This window comes from Paramisgurnus dabryanus, chromosome 4, assembly GCF_030506205.2.
Source record: "Paramisgurnus dabryanus chromosome 4, PD_genome_1.1, whole genome shotgun sequence".
Classification (NCBI taxonomy): Eukaryota; Metazoa; Chordata; class Actinopteri; order Cypriniformes; family Cobitidae; genus Paramisgurnus; species Paramisgurnus dabryanus.
Genome location: NC_133340.1, coordinates 22285753 through 22302763, shown reverse-complemented (window position 1 = coordinate 22302763; position 17011 = coordinate 22285753). Strand labels below are relative to the sequence as shown.

The following is a 17011-nucleotide window of genomic DNA, read 5'->3' as shown; positions in this document are numbered from 1 at the left end:
TTTTGTGAACGTGAGCGTCTCTTTTATCATAAACGATTTTGACGCGTGTACAGCAGGCACTAATTTTGACAAGAAAACGTGATGCACATAGTTTACATGACGCAACAAACACACATTTTGAAAATGCAAGCAACACACATGACACTCCCAACACTTATTTTGAATTAGCGCCCCTCGGATGAGCAGTCACATGCCGCCACTGGTTTTCATATATATTTCTGCGTCAGTGTCCACACGTGTAACCACAGTAGCAGCTCAACCGCCAAAGCAGCAGCAGCTTGGCCAGAAAACCAGAAACGAAAAAGAAGCTTGTTGTGTATGTTTTGAGAAGACCAGCAGTGATGGAATAGCCAGCGACTTTTGTTGCAGTTTTATGTTACGTACACACCAAATGCGGGGCATTGCGTTACTTGCTCTAGATTACTTCGTGTCAGTATTTTCACTAGGCGAGGATGCGTTTGAGGCGAATAGCGCGTTTTTGAGGCGATATGGGTGGCGCATTTGCCACGTTCGCATCGCCCCGCGCAAATCTACTCGCGCAAATCATTGAACCCGCATCTGGTGTGAACCCACCTTATCTTACACTTTCATTTAATATAAATTTTATAATTTTATTTTTATCCACCTTTAATATTAAACATGCTACTGATCCTTTAAGATTTCTGTATTAAAACCTGATTTCCATATTTTGACCACTTTAAGGAAAAAGCCCATGTCCTTATAGACCTCTGATAAATAGAGAATATCAGTACGACCATGAAGGACAGACAAATCGTTCTTATTGACGGATGTCCTTTGATTTCACTGCAGCTTATCTGTTCTCCTTCTCCAACACATCTCATTCAGTCTCAGCTTTTCCATAAGTCTCTCTCTCTCTCTCTCTCTCTCTCTCTGCACCTGCAGTATTAACCCTGATTAGTGAAGTTTAACAACACACCTTACTGAGTGTGTGTTTGTGTAAAGGTTTGTCCACGTCCACTTGAGCTAAGCTTCCTCGGGTTGTCGGTGCACTGTCTCGTTTTTTTCACACTATAATTAAGATGTTATTTCCATTTATTTAAGCATTTTTATATCGCTCTGTTATGATGGACGGATACTACAAATAGCAGTCCATTTCTTGCACTGTCCTTCATTAACCGCCCGCGTTTATCTGTCTGCATCTGATAACGGCGCGATGCTAAAGCCGCATGCCGCGCACGTCACCGCAGCCCTCCAGACGCAATTACTGCGGCCGCGAACGACATGCTGCTTTAATCATGTTGACATTTCTGGAAAATATTTTATGCTGGCTGGATATTTTCACAGTAAACCCTTTCAGCAAGTGATGTCCAAAATTGTCATCTCCTTTTACCTACTAATAAACTTTAAAGCTCTTTAATTAAAAAAACTTAAAACTTCAGCCAAATATCAAAATGACCCGATGATTTACTCACCCTTAAGCAATCCGGGATACACATGTCCATAATCTTTCAGACGAGCACATTTGGAGTTATTTTTGTTAATGTGTCTTCCAATCGAAGAAAACAGAGATCAGGCAACTTCTGACTCTAAACCCCCAAAAGTGCATTTATTCTTCACAGAGATAATCCACACGGCTCCAAATGGTTAACAAAGGTCCTCTGCGGGTAATGCGGGATAAACTTTAATAACTAGCTTCCGGAAACGACGCCATCTTGGACACACGCGATGCATGAGAGAACGTAGTGAGCTCTCGTTTCCATAGCTACGTTGCGCAGTGAATCGCGAGTCCAAGATGGCGTTGTTTCCGGAAGCTTCACTTTTAACTCTTTCCCCGCCATTGACGAGATATCTCCAATGACGAGATTTTCCGTCTTTCCGCAATACCGCTATTATCCACCAGGTGGCGCCCTTCCGCAACTTTTTAAACCCGGAAGTATTGCCCTATGGCAAGCTGCTGCATGTCCGTGTCTGTTTTAAAGATCGCTCTGAATGGGATCTCTATGAAAAGTCCGTCACAAAAATGGAATTATTTCTGCTTTTTGCTCAAAATATGCTGTTTTTGCAAAAACCTACCCATATTCAAAAGCTGATTGCAAAAGAACCACTAAAGGTAGGATGAAACGTTTTTTTTTTGTTTGAAAGCAGAGGGTCTGTTCTTTCATTTGGTATATTGTATGTTTATTTATTTAAAAAAGAACATTTTCTGGAAGGCATTAAACTTTGGTGAAAATCATGAAAAACGCTGGCACTGGCTGGCAACTTTTTTTAATAACGCTGGCGGTGAAAGAGTTAAAACGAATGTGTTAAAATAACACATCTTGTGTCTAGTTAAGGACAACACATCTAGTGAAAATTAAAAAAAGAAGAAAAAAGAAAATTCAGCAGTAACTGTTTTAAATGAAACTATTAATATAAATGCTGAATAAATATACTTTTTTAAATAAAATTAGCGTAAATTGTTTTTTGGACCCAATGTTCTTGTACCCCAACAAGTATTTTTTTGTTTGACGAAGTTCAAGCCTTAAAGTAAAGATTTAAAGGAAACTGATTGGTGGTAAATTGAGTGGGTTTTCTGTTCCATCTCATAAAGTGTTGTTCAGATTTACAAAAGCACAGTGAACCTGCTGTGAAGTGACTTTGACATATACAAATATCAAATTAGTAATAACACTTCTTTTGTGAATTTTTCTTTGAAGTTGTGTGGTTTGTTTAGCTAGCAGGGGTAGGTTGAGGACAGCTTACCCTGGAAGTTCTGAAAATGTCAAACCTTTTAAGCTGGTCTTTCTGTTAATACCTGCCACCATGTCAACCAATTAATTTTCTCTTTTCTTCGGCAATTGGTTTCAGGAGCTGCATTGCTTATGATCAAAAGAAATACAGATTTTTACAGGGCCTTTTTTGATGGTTGCATATAAGTTATCAGACAGTTGAGTGATGTGGATTAATATCCATTCATTATTTATTCCATGCATTATACTGTACTGTATGTATATATTGTATACAGTATATACTGTATATATTATAATGTTCTGTATTTTTTCAAACATTACTTCCAGTAGGTTTAAGTAAATAAGAGACAAAAATTAATGTGACCAACGTTTTCCTTATTCAGGAGGCATTTTTAAATAAGTCAACAAATTTGACCTTACAGATTAAAGCTTTTAATATGCACAATATTAGATTTCAGATTTCATTTAAATGCATCGGTTATTTCCCAGTTAGGTTTTGGTTGAAATATTACATTTGGCATTTATTAAAGAGTCCCTGTTTCCAGATTTTCTAATATAAAAATTGATTAAATATTCAACTGATTTATAAATTGGATTCCGCTGTTATCTGTAATAAGGTGAAGATAAGCTTAAAAAACCAACCCTGAATTATTAACCTTCCATTTTGTATTTTCAGTTGAATGATTTTCAATTTAATCCTTTCATTGTAAAAGCTTTGCTGGTCTAAATCTCAGTCTTATTATTTCAACCTGATACGCTTTCTGAATGACCTGGAAATGTGCAGACAGCTCCCGGCCGGCCACTTGAAAACCGCTGTGAAAATTGTCATTATGAAGGCTAATGGGGCCTGTTTAAAGCTATGCTGTGTCAAATATTGCTATTGTATAAGTCAATTTTAAAAGATGATGTCAAACCAGTAGAGAGAGACCAAGCAATGAGATGTGGTTACATGAGAACTAAAATGATTGTATGTGTTCTGCATCAACATTGCACAATGAGTATGCGTGCATCCGAGCCAAGTCGTTAAAAATAAAGCAACAATTTGGTTTCTGTCTAGGCTTGAGCACTAATTTTGATGTTTTATTTAGTGGCAGAGTTTTGTAATAAGTATAAACTTTAGTGATGTAAAAGAAAAAATTGGCAAAAAATGGTCCTTAGCACTGGTGTGGTACCCTTACTAAAAGTACACCTTTGCACCTAAAGATTTCATACAAGTACCATACTGATACCAAAGAATGCATATAAAGAATGCATATTATGGGACAGTGCTTATAATGCAAAAAATTAAAAATGCTTTCTTAATTAGTATTTTTGTCTTGTTTTTTTTAGTACAAATATCTACACATTTTTAAATCAAGAAGCATTCCCTTGATAAGCAAAAAACCCAAGAAAATCTGCAAAAGGCGTAAGAAAAAAGTCTTGATTCAAACACATGAAACACATGATTAAAAACAATTCAAGAAAAAATGTCACCCTATTGTCAGATTGTTTGCTTGTTTTAAGCACAAATTCACTTAAATTGTATATTTTTTGTTTAAAAACTAGACTTATTTTCTCAGATAAAAATAGATCTTGATTTAAGATTTGTTTATATTTGTACTGAAAACAAAATAAAAATACTAAGTAAGAAAGTCATTTTTTTGCAGTGTAGGGTGCTTTGTAACTGCAGACGCTACAGGAGCGCCCAATCGCTTTGGAAAGAAGGAGCAAAGTGGGAGATTGTTTTTTCCACATGGCTCCCTTATTCAGATTATTCATCAAATCATTGTAGATATTACATCTCGCGAGATCCACCAATAAGAGAGACTAAAAATTATTTGAGAGATTAAAATTATTTGAGCATATCTTGCGTTTTTCCGTGGGTGCTTGGCCATTTCAGGGATTGGCGCCTATGGCCCCAGTGACAGCTTGGGTCCGTTTTTGACCATATGAATGTAAATTTCTAGTCTGTGAAATGATGCCTGGATTTTAAAACTCTGCTAGTAAGTGATAAAAATGCATGACAAGCAGGAACTGACAGACCAAATAATAAAAAGCATTTAGGGGCGGTTTCCCGGACAGGGATTAGACTAGTCCTAGACTTAAACACTTTTAAGAGCTCTCCAAATTGAAAACAACTTGCACTGACATATCTTAAAATACATCAGTGCCCTTTGTTTTACCTCAAAATGCACACAGGTAATGTTTTTAGTTAGGCATGTTTGTTAAAACTAGTTGTATTTCCTAATTAAACTAAGGCCTAGTCCTGGATTAAGCTAATCCTGGTCCGGGAAACCGCCCCTTAGTGTTTGAATGTCATTTAATCTACTACCATGACAGTCCTCACAGTGGCTTACCACCAGTAATGTGGACATCAGAAATAGTTAATCATTTGGAGTCCAAACACCATCAAAATGACCCTAAAATTATTCAGTCAATGCAGATGTCGTGTAAGTCACCAGACGGTGTGCTTTTAAAATGACAATAATCATGAAGCCGTCAACCTATGGTACACTCTAAAAAAACAAACAGTGCTATATAGCACCAAAACTGTTGCTTTGGATCGTAACCATAGAAGAACAATTTTTAGTGCCATATAGCACCGGTGAAGCACCTGTGTAGAACCATATAGGGGCCATATAGCACCACTATAGCACCACATATGGTTCTACAAAGCACTATACAGTATGGTTCTACACAGGTGCTTCACTGGTGCTTCACCGGTGCTATATGGCACTAAAAACCGTTCTTCTATGATTACGAGCAAAGAACCACTTTTGGTGCTATATAGCACCATTTGTTTTTAGAGTGTATTGTTAGATAATGGCAGCTAATTTGAGAACATCTCAATTCTTTTCAATAGCAGTAGTGTTTAGTTGTCACAGCTTTGAACAATGACGTGCTACTTGTTATTAGTTGCAAGTCTTTATAGAAAGGGACATTTTCTTAACAGTTTTGTTTGCAGCTCTGCAAACAAGATGGGTCAATAATATTTTTTGTCTGCCTGGAATAGATAAATCTGTATGAAGTTAATTTGAACTTTTAGGAGCAGCACATGGATGGCCTCAAAGGTTACAGGAATACACTAAAAGTTAAAACAATATAAATTTTATTTCATGAGGTCTCTAGATGATACAAAGTACATCTTTTGAATGAATAGGATATTTGCTCCATTTTCTGATGTAGACGCTTCATCTTCAACATTCAGCAAAGTATTTAGTAGGAGTGATAGAGCGACACTCTTTTACTGACAGCATTGCCATCCTGTAACACATATAACACAGTACAAGAGCTCAGTGATGTGGGTGTAAAAACGTTTGCAAAAAATGACAGTTTCATAAGTGTTTGTACTCACATCTTAGCAACAAATTTCTTTTTGGGACCAAAGCCATTGCTGAAAAGAAGATGAGAGATGAATTATATGGAAGTGATATGCATGCACATTTGCACATTTAGGTTTGTGTGCATGTGAACTTACAAAGTGCCAGCAATTTCTCCCAAAGTCTTCAAGCAGACGACATCATTAGTGATGTCATCATCAACAAGAGCTTGTAAGAAAAAGACATGAAAACCATCAATTGTTTGAACTGAACATCAATTTATAAATGCAATCTCAGATTCTTACCACTGCACTCCAAACCACAGAGGTTCAGGGTTCTGTTGGATCCGGAATCGCAGGCCATGTGATCGCTCAGCTGGAAGATGCCGAACAGGTTATGTGTTATGACGTCATCAAGCTTCTCCTCCGAGCTGTCTCCGGATCCGCTCTCTTCGGACGACTCCTCTGAATGACTTCCAGATGAGTCAACGGGGGACTTTTTTGGATACAGACCACGGTGCCACATCAACAGGAGATTCTTTTCTGCTTGTGTAACATTGGGAATGATCGTTCCCTCAGGAAGAGATCTTTCCGGTCGTCCCTTGGGATTTCTTTGCGGTTGGACAGGAATTATGTGTTCCTTTTCCATTTTCTTTTCATCTTTTTCTTTAGGTTCTTCGGCTTTTGGATGGGAAGAGGTTTGGAACGGGGGTCTGACAGGAGGTCTGACCTCCTCTGGGTTGATCCGAATGCTGGTGATAAGGCTGGTGTTAAATCCTGAAAGGTTTTCCACATTACAAACCACTGCAATAGAAAGTAAATGCATTTGGTTAAGATTCAATAGCTGTCATTTCATCTAGATTAACTATAGACCCGATATAGTTATGAGTAACCCACTTCTAAAATAAACTTGAATTTGGTTACATGTTGTTTTTTCCTAAATAACTTACCAGAAGATATTTCATCATGCAAGGAAAGTCAACAGTGTTTTAGATATTTTTTTATTTCATGTTTGGGGTACGGTTAGACGTGTATTACATTTTCACTGACAGCCCAAATTTGTCCTTTTTTCAGCTTAGACATTTTGTCTGTGTTTGGATGGCTATTGGACATCTTTAAAACACAAAATTGATTTCTGGGATTTCTTGCTGTTTCAGTTTCAGACACAAGGCTATTGTATAGCTTTGAAGAGTTGTGACAAGTCAAAAGGACACTTATCATGCTATTTAATGGTTATTTTTGGTCGCCAGTCCTGTCAATCTTTCACTTTTACTGTATGAAAAGTCTGTAAGCATTATTGGATTTCACAGAAAAAAGGAAGCGATACATGCAATGACATGAATGTGAACAAATGAGTAAATCATATTATAAAATTGATAAAAGTTTTTGTTTTCACTTAAATATTAATGTAAAGGGTAACCAAAGTTACACTACAATCATTGAATTAGCTAGAAAAAGAGCAAATGAAACATTCAGATGCAAAATGCTCTAAGTGCATCTCACAAGTTTTCTTGTAAATTAGCATTTTTTATCATGCTCTTATGTTAAGTTTCAGTAACTTCCCTTTAATGCCATTGAAAATGTTATCAGTTTAGTATTTTAAATGCATTTTTTTCACAGATGTCACTTTTGTAATATCATTGTTAATTACCATATTTAGAGGGTTTTAGCTGCAGGCTTATTTGACTAAAACTTCTACTTCTGAAAAAAAAGTCAGAAATCTTTAGATATGCAACTATAAACATGGCAAATAATAGGCTTGTTCGACTTCATGTGACGCTGCAAGAACCGATAGGCGGATGTGGTACTTTGAAGTCGTCCGCCTGTCAGTTTTTGCAGGGCTGCATGAAGTCGAACACACCTAATGAGTCAGAACGTAAAAATAAACTGAACGACACATTAGGGGGAGCTGTGATCCACGTGACAGCCACATAAAATTCAGGAAGTATTTGCAGGGGACTTAAAGGGGTCATAGCGTGAAAATCTGTGGTTTTCCATGTATAAGTGCTATAATTTGGTCCCCAGTTCCTAGAAAATGCAAATAAATGAACAACCCAGTAACTTTTGTTTTGGTAAACCATTCTCTGCAAGCATGTGGTCATTATTAGGTCATTCAGATTTCGCCTGAGAAAAAAAATTATGGTATATATAAACCAACATTATGGTGATCAGTGTTTGCATAATCTAATTTGCATTTAAAAGACACACCCAAAAACGACACATTTTTGACCGCACCTACAAAGTGGCAATTTTAACATGATATAATAAATTATCGGTGGGCTATTGTGGGCTACAACTTCACATATGTTGGTTTAGCTGGTGTTCACAAGCATAGCGTATTTGAAGCGTAAGGTATTTGATGAACATTTATTACATGTCGAGATCATTTGGTCAATATTTCATTTTTGACAAAGGTGGCGTTTATCAGGTTTTGCATCTGAGCTCTTTAAATATACTCACATTTGGCAATGAGATCTTCCACAGTCTTATCTTTTCCCATGGTCTTAACAATCTGAAACTGAGCGGCTTCCAGCTGAGCCTTTAATTCACATTTAGTCAGAATGCGTCCTTCATTCACACTGGAGACCAGCAAAACCAAAGCCAAAACTGCCAACATCTTTAGTGAGGAAACGCTTTCCATTTCTCTGATACCTGTAGATCAAACACAATGAATAAATCCAGAGAACATTTTCAGTAAGAGATCACCTCTTAATCTTTCTCTGACAGGACAAAAATCAATCAAATCAGGTCCTGAATCAAATCAAACTTTTAAAGTTTGCGGTTCAGAGTCAAACAACTGGAAAAAAATGCCCATATAAATTGAAATGCCCTGGACTGACTCAAATTGATGCAATATTCACAAAAAATTGCTTTTAAACACATCCAGAAATAACCACAATTGTCCTAAATGTGCACCTAATAAGAGAGAACATTGAATAATTCTGGAATAACTGGACACATGTTAGTACAATGATAAAAGCTAAACACACTATAGACATGAGACACGTTTATAAGAAGACAGTGAAACATGACAGCTGTTTCACACAGACTCAAGTGGTGTGTAAAATGATACTGACAGTTATGACTACCAAAACCAACATGACAAATCTGTTAGATGCCATCTGAATTAATGTGTGGAAAAAAACGAAAGGTCATTTTGAAAGAACCAATGGTCATACAAAGTGTACTTGCAAGATTGAAGATACTTCAAAACCGATTCAAATGTGTTTGCTATAGTAATAAAATAATATATTTTAATCGAAAGGTCTTACCTGAGGATCTACTGAGAAGATGCTTGTCGGAGATACAGATGAGAGTGTTATGTTGCTCTTTACGGCTCTGTTATATATGTAACGGTGACCTGTAATCATATCAGTAATGTACAGCAGTCCCACCAAAACCAATATTGAAGACAAAAGCTTCATTCTTTTATTGTTTTATATCTTTGTTTGTTCTTTCAGTTTTGAAACTGTGTCACAGTGTATTTAAAGGGTGTTGGAATGCTTTATGTTTTTAAACTCTATCAGCTGATATCAGATAAGAAATGCAAAGTTTCACAGTGAATAGGTTATGCAAATAAAGGATTATTTTAAAACACAGCGCATGTATGGATTACCACGATAATATACATCTGATAACGTAAATGTAAACTTCATATAGAAACCGTATAACTGAGTATGTGTGGCGCTTTGCTGGAATGCTTGGTTTACTGTAAAAGCAAACTATAGAACTGAAGAATTAAATATTTGGTTTAATTACCTTTAACGTTTACAAAGCTCTCCTTACGACAACAGTCGAACCCTAAAAAGCCTTTTAAAAGATTTTATTTTTGACTAACATCAATAAACTTGGCCAAGTGATGTGTACCAGGGAATTCTTTAAAAGCTACTTAAAAAAAACTTTCAGCAGATGAGTCACAATGATAAAAACAGCTCATATTTTAATTTGCTATTTTTGGTATGTTCACATAATAAATGATTGCAAAATCAGAACATGGATACAATCATACAAAACATTTCAGTGAATTACTGGGAGTTTATTGAAACAGTTTAAACAGCATTGAAGGCTCTTGGGGATTTGAAGTGTTTCAAAGACATTATTCCTAAAAACTATATGATTACATTTCCTATAGAGAAGTTGAAAATGTATAATATTTAGATTGCATGAAAAATTTAATGTTTAAAAACATTAAATTTAAAGATGCACTGTATAGATTTTAGCCAAAGGCTCAGTCCGCTGCTCACCCCTTCATTTCGAAATGCATAGATAAACTACGGTAACACCACAAGACAACATGTTGTCATCTGAGACAACATATAATGATGAAATGTGCTCTGTAGAGCAGTTTGTCCATTTAGGGCTACGGTAGAAACTTGGTGGCGCAAAATGCCGACTTCCAAATAAGTGTCCATGGTGTACAGTATATAGATAAAAACGGCTCATTCTTAGGTAAAAAAAACAATAGAGTTCATTATGTAAAGTTTTTATACACCACTGATAATATAGTTTTGTATATTATATTGCATTTCTGTTAAGAAATCCTTCTAAAAGTTACACAGTGCACCTTTAACTGAATTCAAGCTATACATATCTTTTATCAGTATGTGTTTTTTCTGGAACACAAACCTATAACCTGTATCATTGTGAGCTACAGGAACACAAACATACATATAAGGTAACACTTATGCCTGTGGCTAAAATAGTGTGGCACAAACTAACAAATAACCTTAGGCATAAGCCAATGCTATGCTATTTTGTTTCAACTCATATGTTATCTAGTTCTTTAGGACATCGTTTAAGATCCAAATCTTACAATGAAAACATCATAATCACATATTGAAAAAACTCTGAAAAACCAAATAGCTCAGCTGAAAAGCCTCCGTACAGATAAAAATAAAGATCCAATGTGTTATTATCTGCACCTTAAGGTTCTTCAAGGACCATTAAGAGCATATGCACCATTGCACAAGAAATGGTCCTCAGAAACATCCAATCACATGCAAGATTTCTAATGTTCTCATCGTCCTGCATGGGCAAATACGCTTACGCGAATGTCTTAACAGACCTTTATAAGTGAAGGATGGGGTAAAAGTCTTTTAGGATGATTTGAAATGTTAAGAAACTGAGAGATTCCAACAAGTCTATCAGATGTGTGATTGCTGGAGCTGAACAGTGATGACTGTCATTAAATAGGTGATAGTTCACTCAAAAATATAACTGTACCACGATCACTTCCTAACCCTCACATCCTTCCTAAAACACACTGTGAAACAGATGTTTACAAGATATTTTGGACATCTCTTCTAGAAAAAAAATATTTACTAAACAATGCCGCTAACTCTGGACAATGTTTACTGTAATGTAGATACTCATGTATCAAAATTAATTTTAAGTACAATTTCCAAAGGATGTGTTTAAAAGTGACACCCCAGGATCCTCATATAATAATAAATTATTAAAATTCTCAAACACATGACCTCATGATAAGAGGTCACATAAAAGTAAAATATTATCTGAATGTATTTCAACATAATGCTAAGCTTTAAAAACCTATAGTTGATCTTTATAAACCTGTCAAAGTCACAACACCATACATTTTTGTGGACACATTGTGTTTGTGTCCTTGCAAATATTGTGTATATGGTCTGTGAATGCATCATTGCTTCACCATTAACGTCAAATCTGATGAAAGCGGATCATTTTCCTTCATTCAGTGTCTTTGCAGATGCTAGTTAACAGACTGCAGACTTTGTAGGCAAATCTCACATTTAACAACCTTCACATGCTTAAATATCACCACCCTGTTCTTTCATAAATGATCGAAAGGGCAAAAACATCAGAAGATGAAGTGCTTTTAAACTCTGACCCGTCCAAAGTTGTAGAAGGAAAGTGTTAACATTAAGTGCATTTATAAGCATTAAATTGTAAAAGTATTTCTTAATATGTTTTTTATTACAAAGATGATGACTGATAATTGCTTGTACACTCCAAGAAAAGATGTGTTCATTTTTTACACATTTTTTTGTGTCATGTTATTAAACACATTATGTGTCATTTTGTTTTGTATTAAAATATATAAAAGTGACAACACAAGTTGTGTTAAAAGTTACACAACTTTTGGGACAACACATTTAGAGTGTATGTGGTTTCTGAGTGCTCATAAATAACTCACTATTTTATCAAACTTTGTTTTTTTACTTCAGAGACCCTCCTGTATGTTGATTTCTGTTGAATTGAAGGATTCGTAAAGGGGTTCGTATATGAGAAATCCAAATTTTGCTTCATCTTTTAAAGCTGAACATGTTGATAAAGTATTAAAAAGTGTAAAAGTTTTGATTTATGATATCGTTTTTATAAAGCTGTGTGTTCAGGATTTCTTTGGCCATATCATCAAGATTCTTTTCTCTCTCTGTTTGTGTGCGCGTGTGTGTAAAGGTTTTTGTAATTGTACTTTACTGAGGTTGACAGAGAGCAATGCTAACTCCTCACACACAACAGAACAGTGAAAGACTTGACATTTTCAACCAGCAGCATTACTCACCTATTCAATTCTCTTTCTTGATGTATTTTTTACACTCTCATATGACTAACAAACAGCCTTGATGTAGAAACAGTCTGTGTATCTCTCAGTGCTGCAATATAAAAATATCCAAAACAAAGTTTTAATATGGCTATGAGAACTATACTCTCATTTGCGTAATAATCAGTGACTTTGCTGATGTAACATGGCTGCAGCAGGCATAGTGATATTACGCACTGCCCGAAAATAGTCCCCTTGGTTACTTTCAATAGGGGACTATTTTCAGGCAGTGCGTAATATCACTACGCCTGCTACAGTCATGTTACATAAGCAAAGTCCTTGATTATTACGCCAGTTTGAGAGTATAGTTCCTAGCCATATCTGCCTAGAAAATAGCAACTTTTAATTTTCCGTCGGTCTTGATGTAACAACAAAAGAGTCAAGTTTTAAATAGAAAACTATTGAAACTCTTTGGTTATTTTTAGCACAATGCTAAGTGTCTAATCAGAGGCTGCGTCTGAAAACTCTTAATTGCTGCCTTTCCAAGGCAGGAAGGCATCAAGGCATGTCCGAATTCAATGTTAGGTTTACTTCCTATCTCCTGAGATACCTATGCGTGGGCGTACTATAAGAATGTGATTGGTCGAGCCCGGTCGAGTTCGAAAAAATATAATGGCGGCCAAGGACGCGACTGGAGCACAAATTTAGTGTAAATAAAGGTAGATTTTCACTTTTACACCTTTTAATTGCATTTCTAGCGAGAAATTTGTATTGTAGTTTTCAAATATGTGATTAGTTATCACAAAGGGGCTCTCTGTTTATATTTCAAACATGCTGCCTTTGAAGTGTGTCCAAAAGTCTTTCTCTGAGCTGCCTTCATGCCTCCGAAGTCATTTCCTCATGAGGCAGCGAGGCAACGAGTCACTGCCTTGAGTTTTCAGATGCAGCCAGAGTCAACTGACTGTGCTAAGCTATGTCAAAAGTGCGAGGGCCAGACTCCGAGATCGGCTGAATGGATTCCAAAATGGTAAGAATCAAAAGTTTATCTCTAGGGGAGCTGGAAAATGAGCATATTTTAAAAAAGTGGAATATCCCTTTAAGAGTTTTAAGGAAGGGGTTTTGTTTGAAGCATAAGGTGAGTCAGGTTCGAGTCCCTCCTTCAGGGACAACAGACAAAACTCATTTTTTATATATGGAATAACCTAAAGCTTTCTAAAACATACTGTAAATTAACTTTAAGCTGTTCCCATTTCCAATACACAACGTACCTTTAATTTTTTGTGTTTATGACTGATAACAAACTCATGAATGACTGTATTCAGTAAGGCAAACAAAATATCTGCACACATGTAACAATGTCCGAAGGACCTTGAATTAGATACCAAAATATCAAACAGAGTAACATACGAAAAAATGCTAGCCTCAGTTCTGTTCAAGTTCAGTCATGTGTCTAAGCACAGGTGTATTTCATTACATTAGATGTTTAAATCCCTTTTGTCTTCATTTTGGCATTTTAAACTAATACATTCTTTTACTTGTTGTGACATATTTTGCTTTAAAATAGATTTTTTTTATTTCTGTTAAAAATGTCTCCATGACATTAATGTCAGTATTCATCTGGCTTTTTGCAGGTTTCTTTTCAGTAAGTGATTCTCTCAGCTTGACGTTCAGGTAAAGCACTGTGATTTTAATGTCCTGTGACTGAACCTATAAATCATGTAGATGCTTACGATTACAGTACGTATATGCATGATTATTGTGATTATGTTGAATATAAAGGTTATAATTGCGATGTCCTCAGGAGATGACGCACCTGTTTTAAACACCTCGAACCCCTGTGTCCCTCCACTCTATGAGTAATCGACCCTCATCCCTTTCTTTTATGAGCTTATTGCAGAAATGCACCTGTAGTCAGACACACAAACCAATAAATTACAGTGACTTTAGCTAAGCACAAGCTTTTGCTTTGTTCAAACCGTTTACAAGAGTGTGGAGGTTACATAGTGTCTGAGTGTGCATTATTAATTTAACTGCCACGATGTGTAAACAGTTAACCCCACATAAGTTTGTAACCTGTTCACCTTAGTTAAAAAAAAAATGTATGGATGTGAGACTGCGGTTCAGGCATGCATTAAATTTCATAATTTACATAATTATTCTTACAGAAGAAATACAAAAACACATCACCCCTCCCTTTATGTCTCATTTGAATAGCCCAGAACTGATTTATCATTCTAATTTTATTCCTGTTATGTTTTATCGTCATGTTGCAGTCTGCTGGGGTTTGTTCTGATGGTTTCTGTGCGTCACAGATGTTCAAGCCCAAATATTTAACGTTTTTACAATCACTTTGATAAAGCAGTTAAAATGAAGTTTGATTGAGCTTAAAATATTCTGTCAGCAACTTGGACGATCCTCTTAAAAATTATTTATCTTTAAAAATACATGCCGTGTTTTGGGATGTAATGTAGAAACAAACCCATGACTTCAGACATAATAAATATACATAATTTATATTTATGTCATGTTGAATTAAAACAGACATTTAAATGGCCTGCAGCTTTAATCACATGCCTTTATTTGGGCTTTAAGCTTTGACGTTTTTTATTCCAAGTAATATGATATAAAAATGTTGTTGAAGAGAGCTGTTTACCTTCTGTTAACAAAGGCGGTTGATCTTACTAATTTAGATACAAAATGTGAATAATAATGTCATGACCTGGGTTAAATTTTGTCGATTCAACCTACTATTTTAGGTTTTGACAATATTTAAGTTGACATAACTTATAAAAACAAGTTGAAATTGTTAGTTTTCAAAAGTAAAAAATATATGTTTATTTGATATAATTTTTACAGTGCGGATGATCTGTTAAACCCACTAAACTTGTGTCACCATGCATCAAGAAAAATTCACAAATGCTTGAAATAACGTTTTTAATTCAGTTATAATAGAAAAAGATTTCCTTGTATTATAAATACTGCAATTTCCTGAACTCAAAATGCCATTCCCAGTCCAAAATAAGCACTTAAACCTCCGAAAAATTTATTTACAAATCCCTTAAAACAGTTTTTTCATTATGTTTTCAGTCAGACAGCATGTGCTAAATAAGTGGCATGGTTGCTATAAAAGAGTTTTATTGGGCTACAAAGTCCCTGGTCTGTGTATGAGAAAGGGCACTGTTTTCCAACATCTCACAAACCACCATATAGGTTAATTAATTTCTTGAAACCTAAAACACGATGTGATAAATGAGGGCTAGTTTCACCATCCGTGTGTCCCTTACACTGTATATAGTTTTACTTAAAATATAGTTTATTCTTAACATATACAAAATTTCCGTTTTAAACATTGTGAAAACATTAAAACACGACATTGTCATAATGTTTGAAAATTATATAATGTACCTTTAAATGTATTAAAACATTAAAGAAACTGGACACTTTTTGTGTTGGCATTACATTTTCGGTAACGTTGGGAACTTTCAAGGAAAATAATCAGGTCAATAATAATTGAGGACCCAAACTAGCAGTTTTATAAATTGTTTGTGGAGATAAGGACATCCCCAGATGTAATAGACTCACTTAAAGGGATAGTTTACTCCCAAAAGAAAATTCTGTCATCATTTTATCTCTTCTATTGTTACAAACCTATATACATTTCTTTGTATTGATGAATAGAAGGAAGATATTTTTTAGGAATGTTTGCAAGCAATAATCGGTTTGGTTACAAACATTTCTTCCTTTGTGTTCATCAGATAAAATAAATTTAACATCATGAGAGTAAATATTATTGTTTACTATCATTTGTTGGATAAACTTTTCCTTTAAGAATGAGTTCTTTATTTATTAATTCTTCATGCCATTCCAGCATCTATGGCTATATCCATGGCGAGAGCTGGTTAATCCATACACAGGTTGGGGGAGGGGCAATTTGGTATATCAATTCACCCAACATGCATGTTTTTGGCCTGTGGGAGAAAATCAGAGAACCCGGAGTAAACCCACACTGACACAGGGAGAACATGCAAACTCCACATAGAAAGGCCACCTGACCTAGCCGTGGCTTGAACCGAGGACCTTCTTGCTGTGAGGCAACAATGCTATCCACTGAGCCACACTGTCTACCCAGATTTACAGACTACCCTCCAGCCCAGTGAGTCTTGTTCCGTGCCGGCTCCTCTGTTCACTTGACGGAACGGACCAAAGATTTGGTCACTTGCTCACATAGCTACAACTATTCTAAAATCTAGTGCTGCCACCATGTGTTGACATTGTGAAATTGCATGTTTTGCAACTTTTGTCGGGCAAGCCACATAGGCCTACAGTTGCGATAAAAAGTTTACATAGTTAAATGCAGACAATTTCCATCCTGAACAAATTATTTCACATGAGAAATGTGAAAGTCTTTCAAAATCTTTGCTGTACAGTATGATGTTGAGATAAATCCTTTTTACAATTGTTGAGGACAATCAAGAGACTCACACATTCTATAAGTTGACTGTT

At 35.7% G+C, this 17011-nt stretch overlaps 1 protein-coding gene across 1 annotated transcript; it reads right to left on the bottom strand.

The window, feature by feature from the left end:
- Positions 1-5536: 5536 nt before the first annotated feature.
- LOC135785683 (uncharacterized) lies at positions 5537-9377 on the bottom strand. The gene is made up of 6 exons (XM_065295151.2): positions 9261-9377; positions 8449-8640; positions 6295-6792; positions 6148-6217; positions 6025-6063; positions 5537-5933 (listed from the first exon to the last, which is right to left on the bottom strand). The coding sequence occupies exons 2-6, from the start codon at positions 8627-8629 to the stop codon at positions 5867-5869; spliced, it is 855 nt and encodes a 284-aa protein (XP_065151223.2). The 5' UTR covers positions 8630-8640; positions 9261-9377; the 3' UTR covers positions 5537-5866.
- Between the last annotated feature and the right edge of the window lie 7634 nt (positions 9378-17011).

Coding starts and splice junctions, on each gene's coding strand:
- LOC135785683 (XM_065295151.2), bottom strand. CDS start 8,629: ATGGAAAGCGTTTCCTCACTAAAGATGTTGGCAGTTTTGGCTTTGGTT. Junction 6,218..6,294: donor CTGTGGTTTGGAGTGCAGTG/GTAAGAATCTGA, acceptor TTTTCTTACAAG/CTCTTGTTGATGATGACATC. Junction 5,934..6,024: donor AAGAAATTTGTTGCTAAGAT/GTGAGTACAAAC, acceptor TATGTGTTACAG/GATGGCAATGCTGTCAGTAA.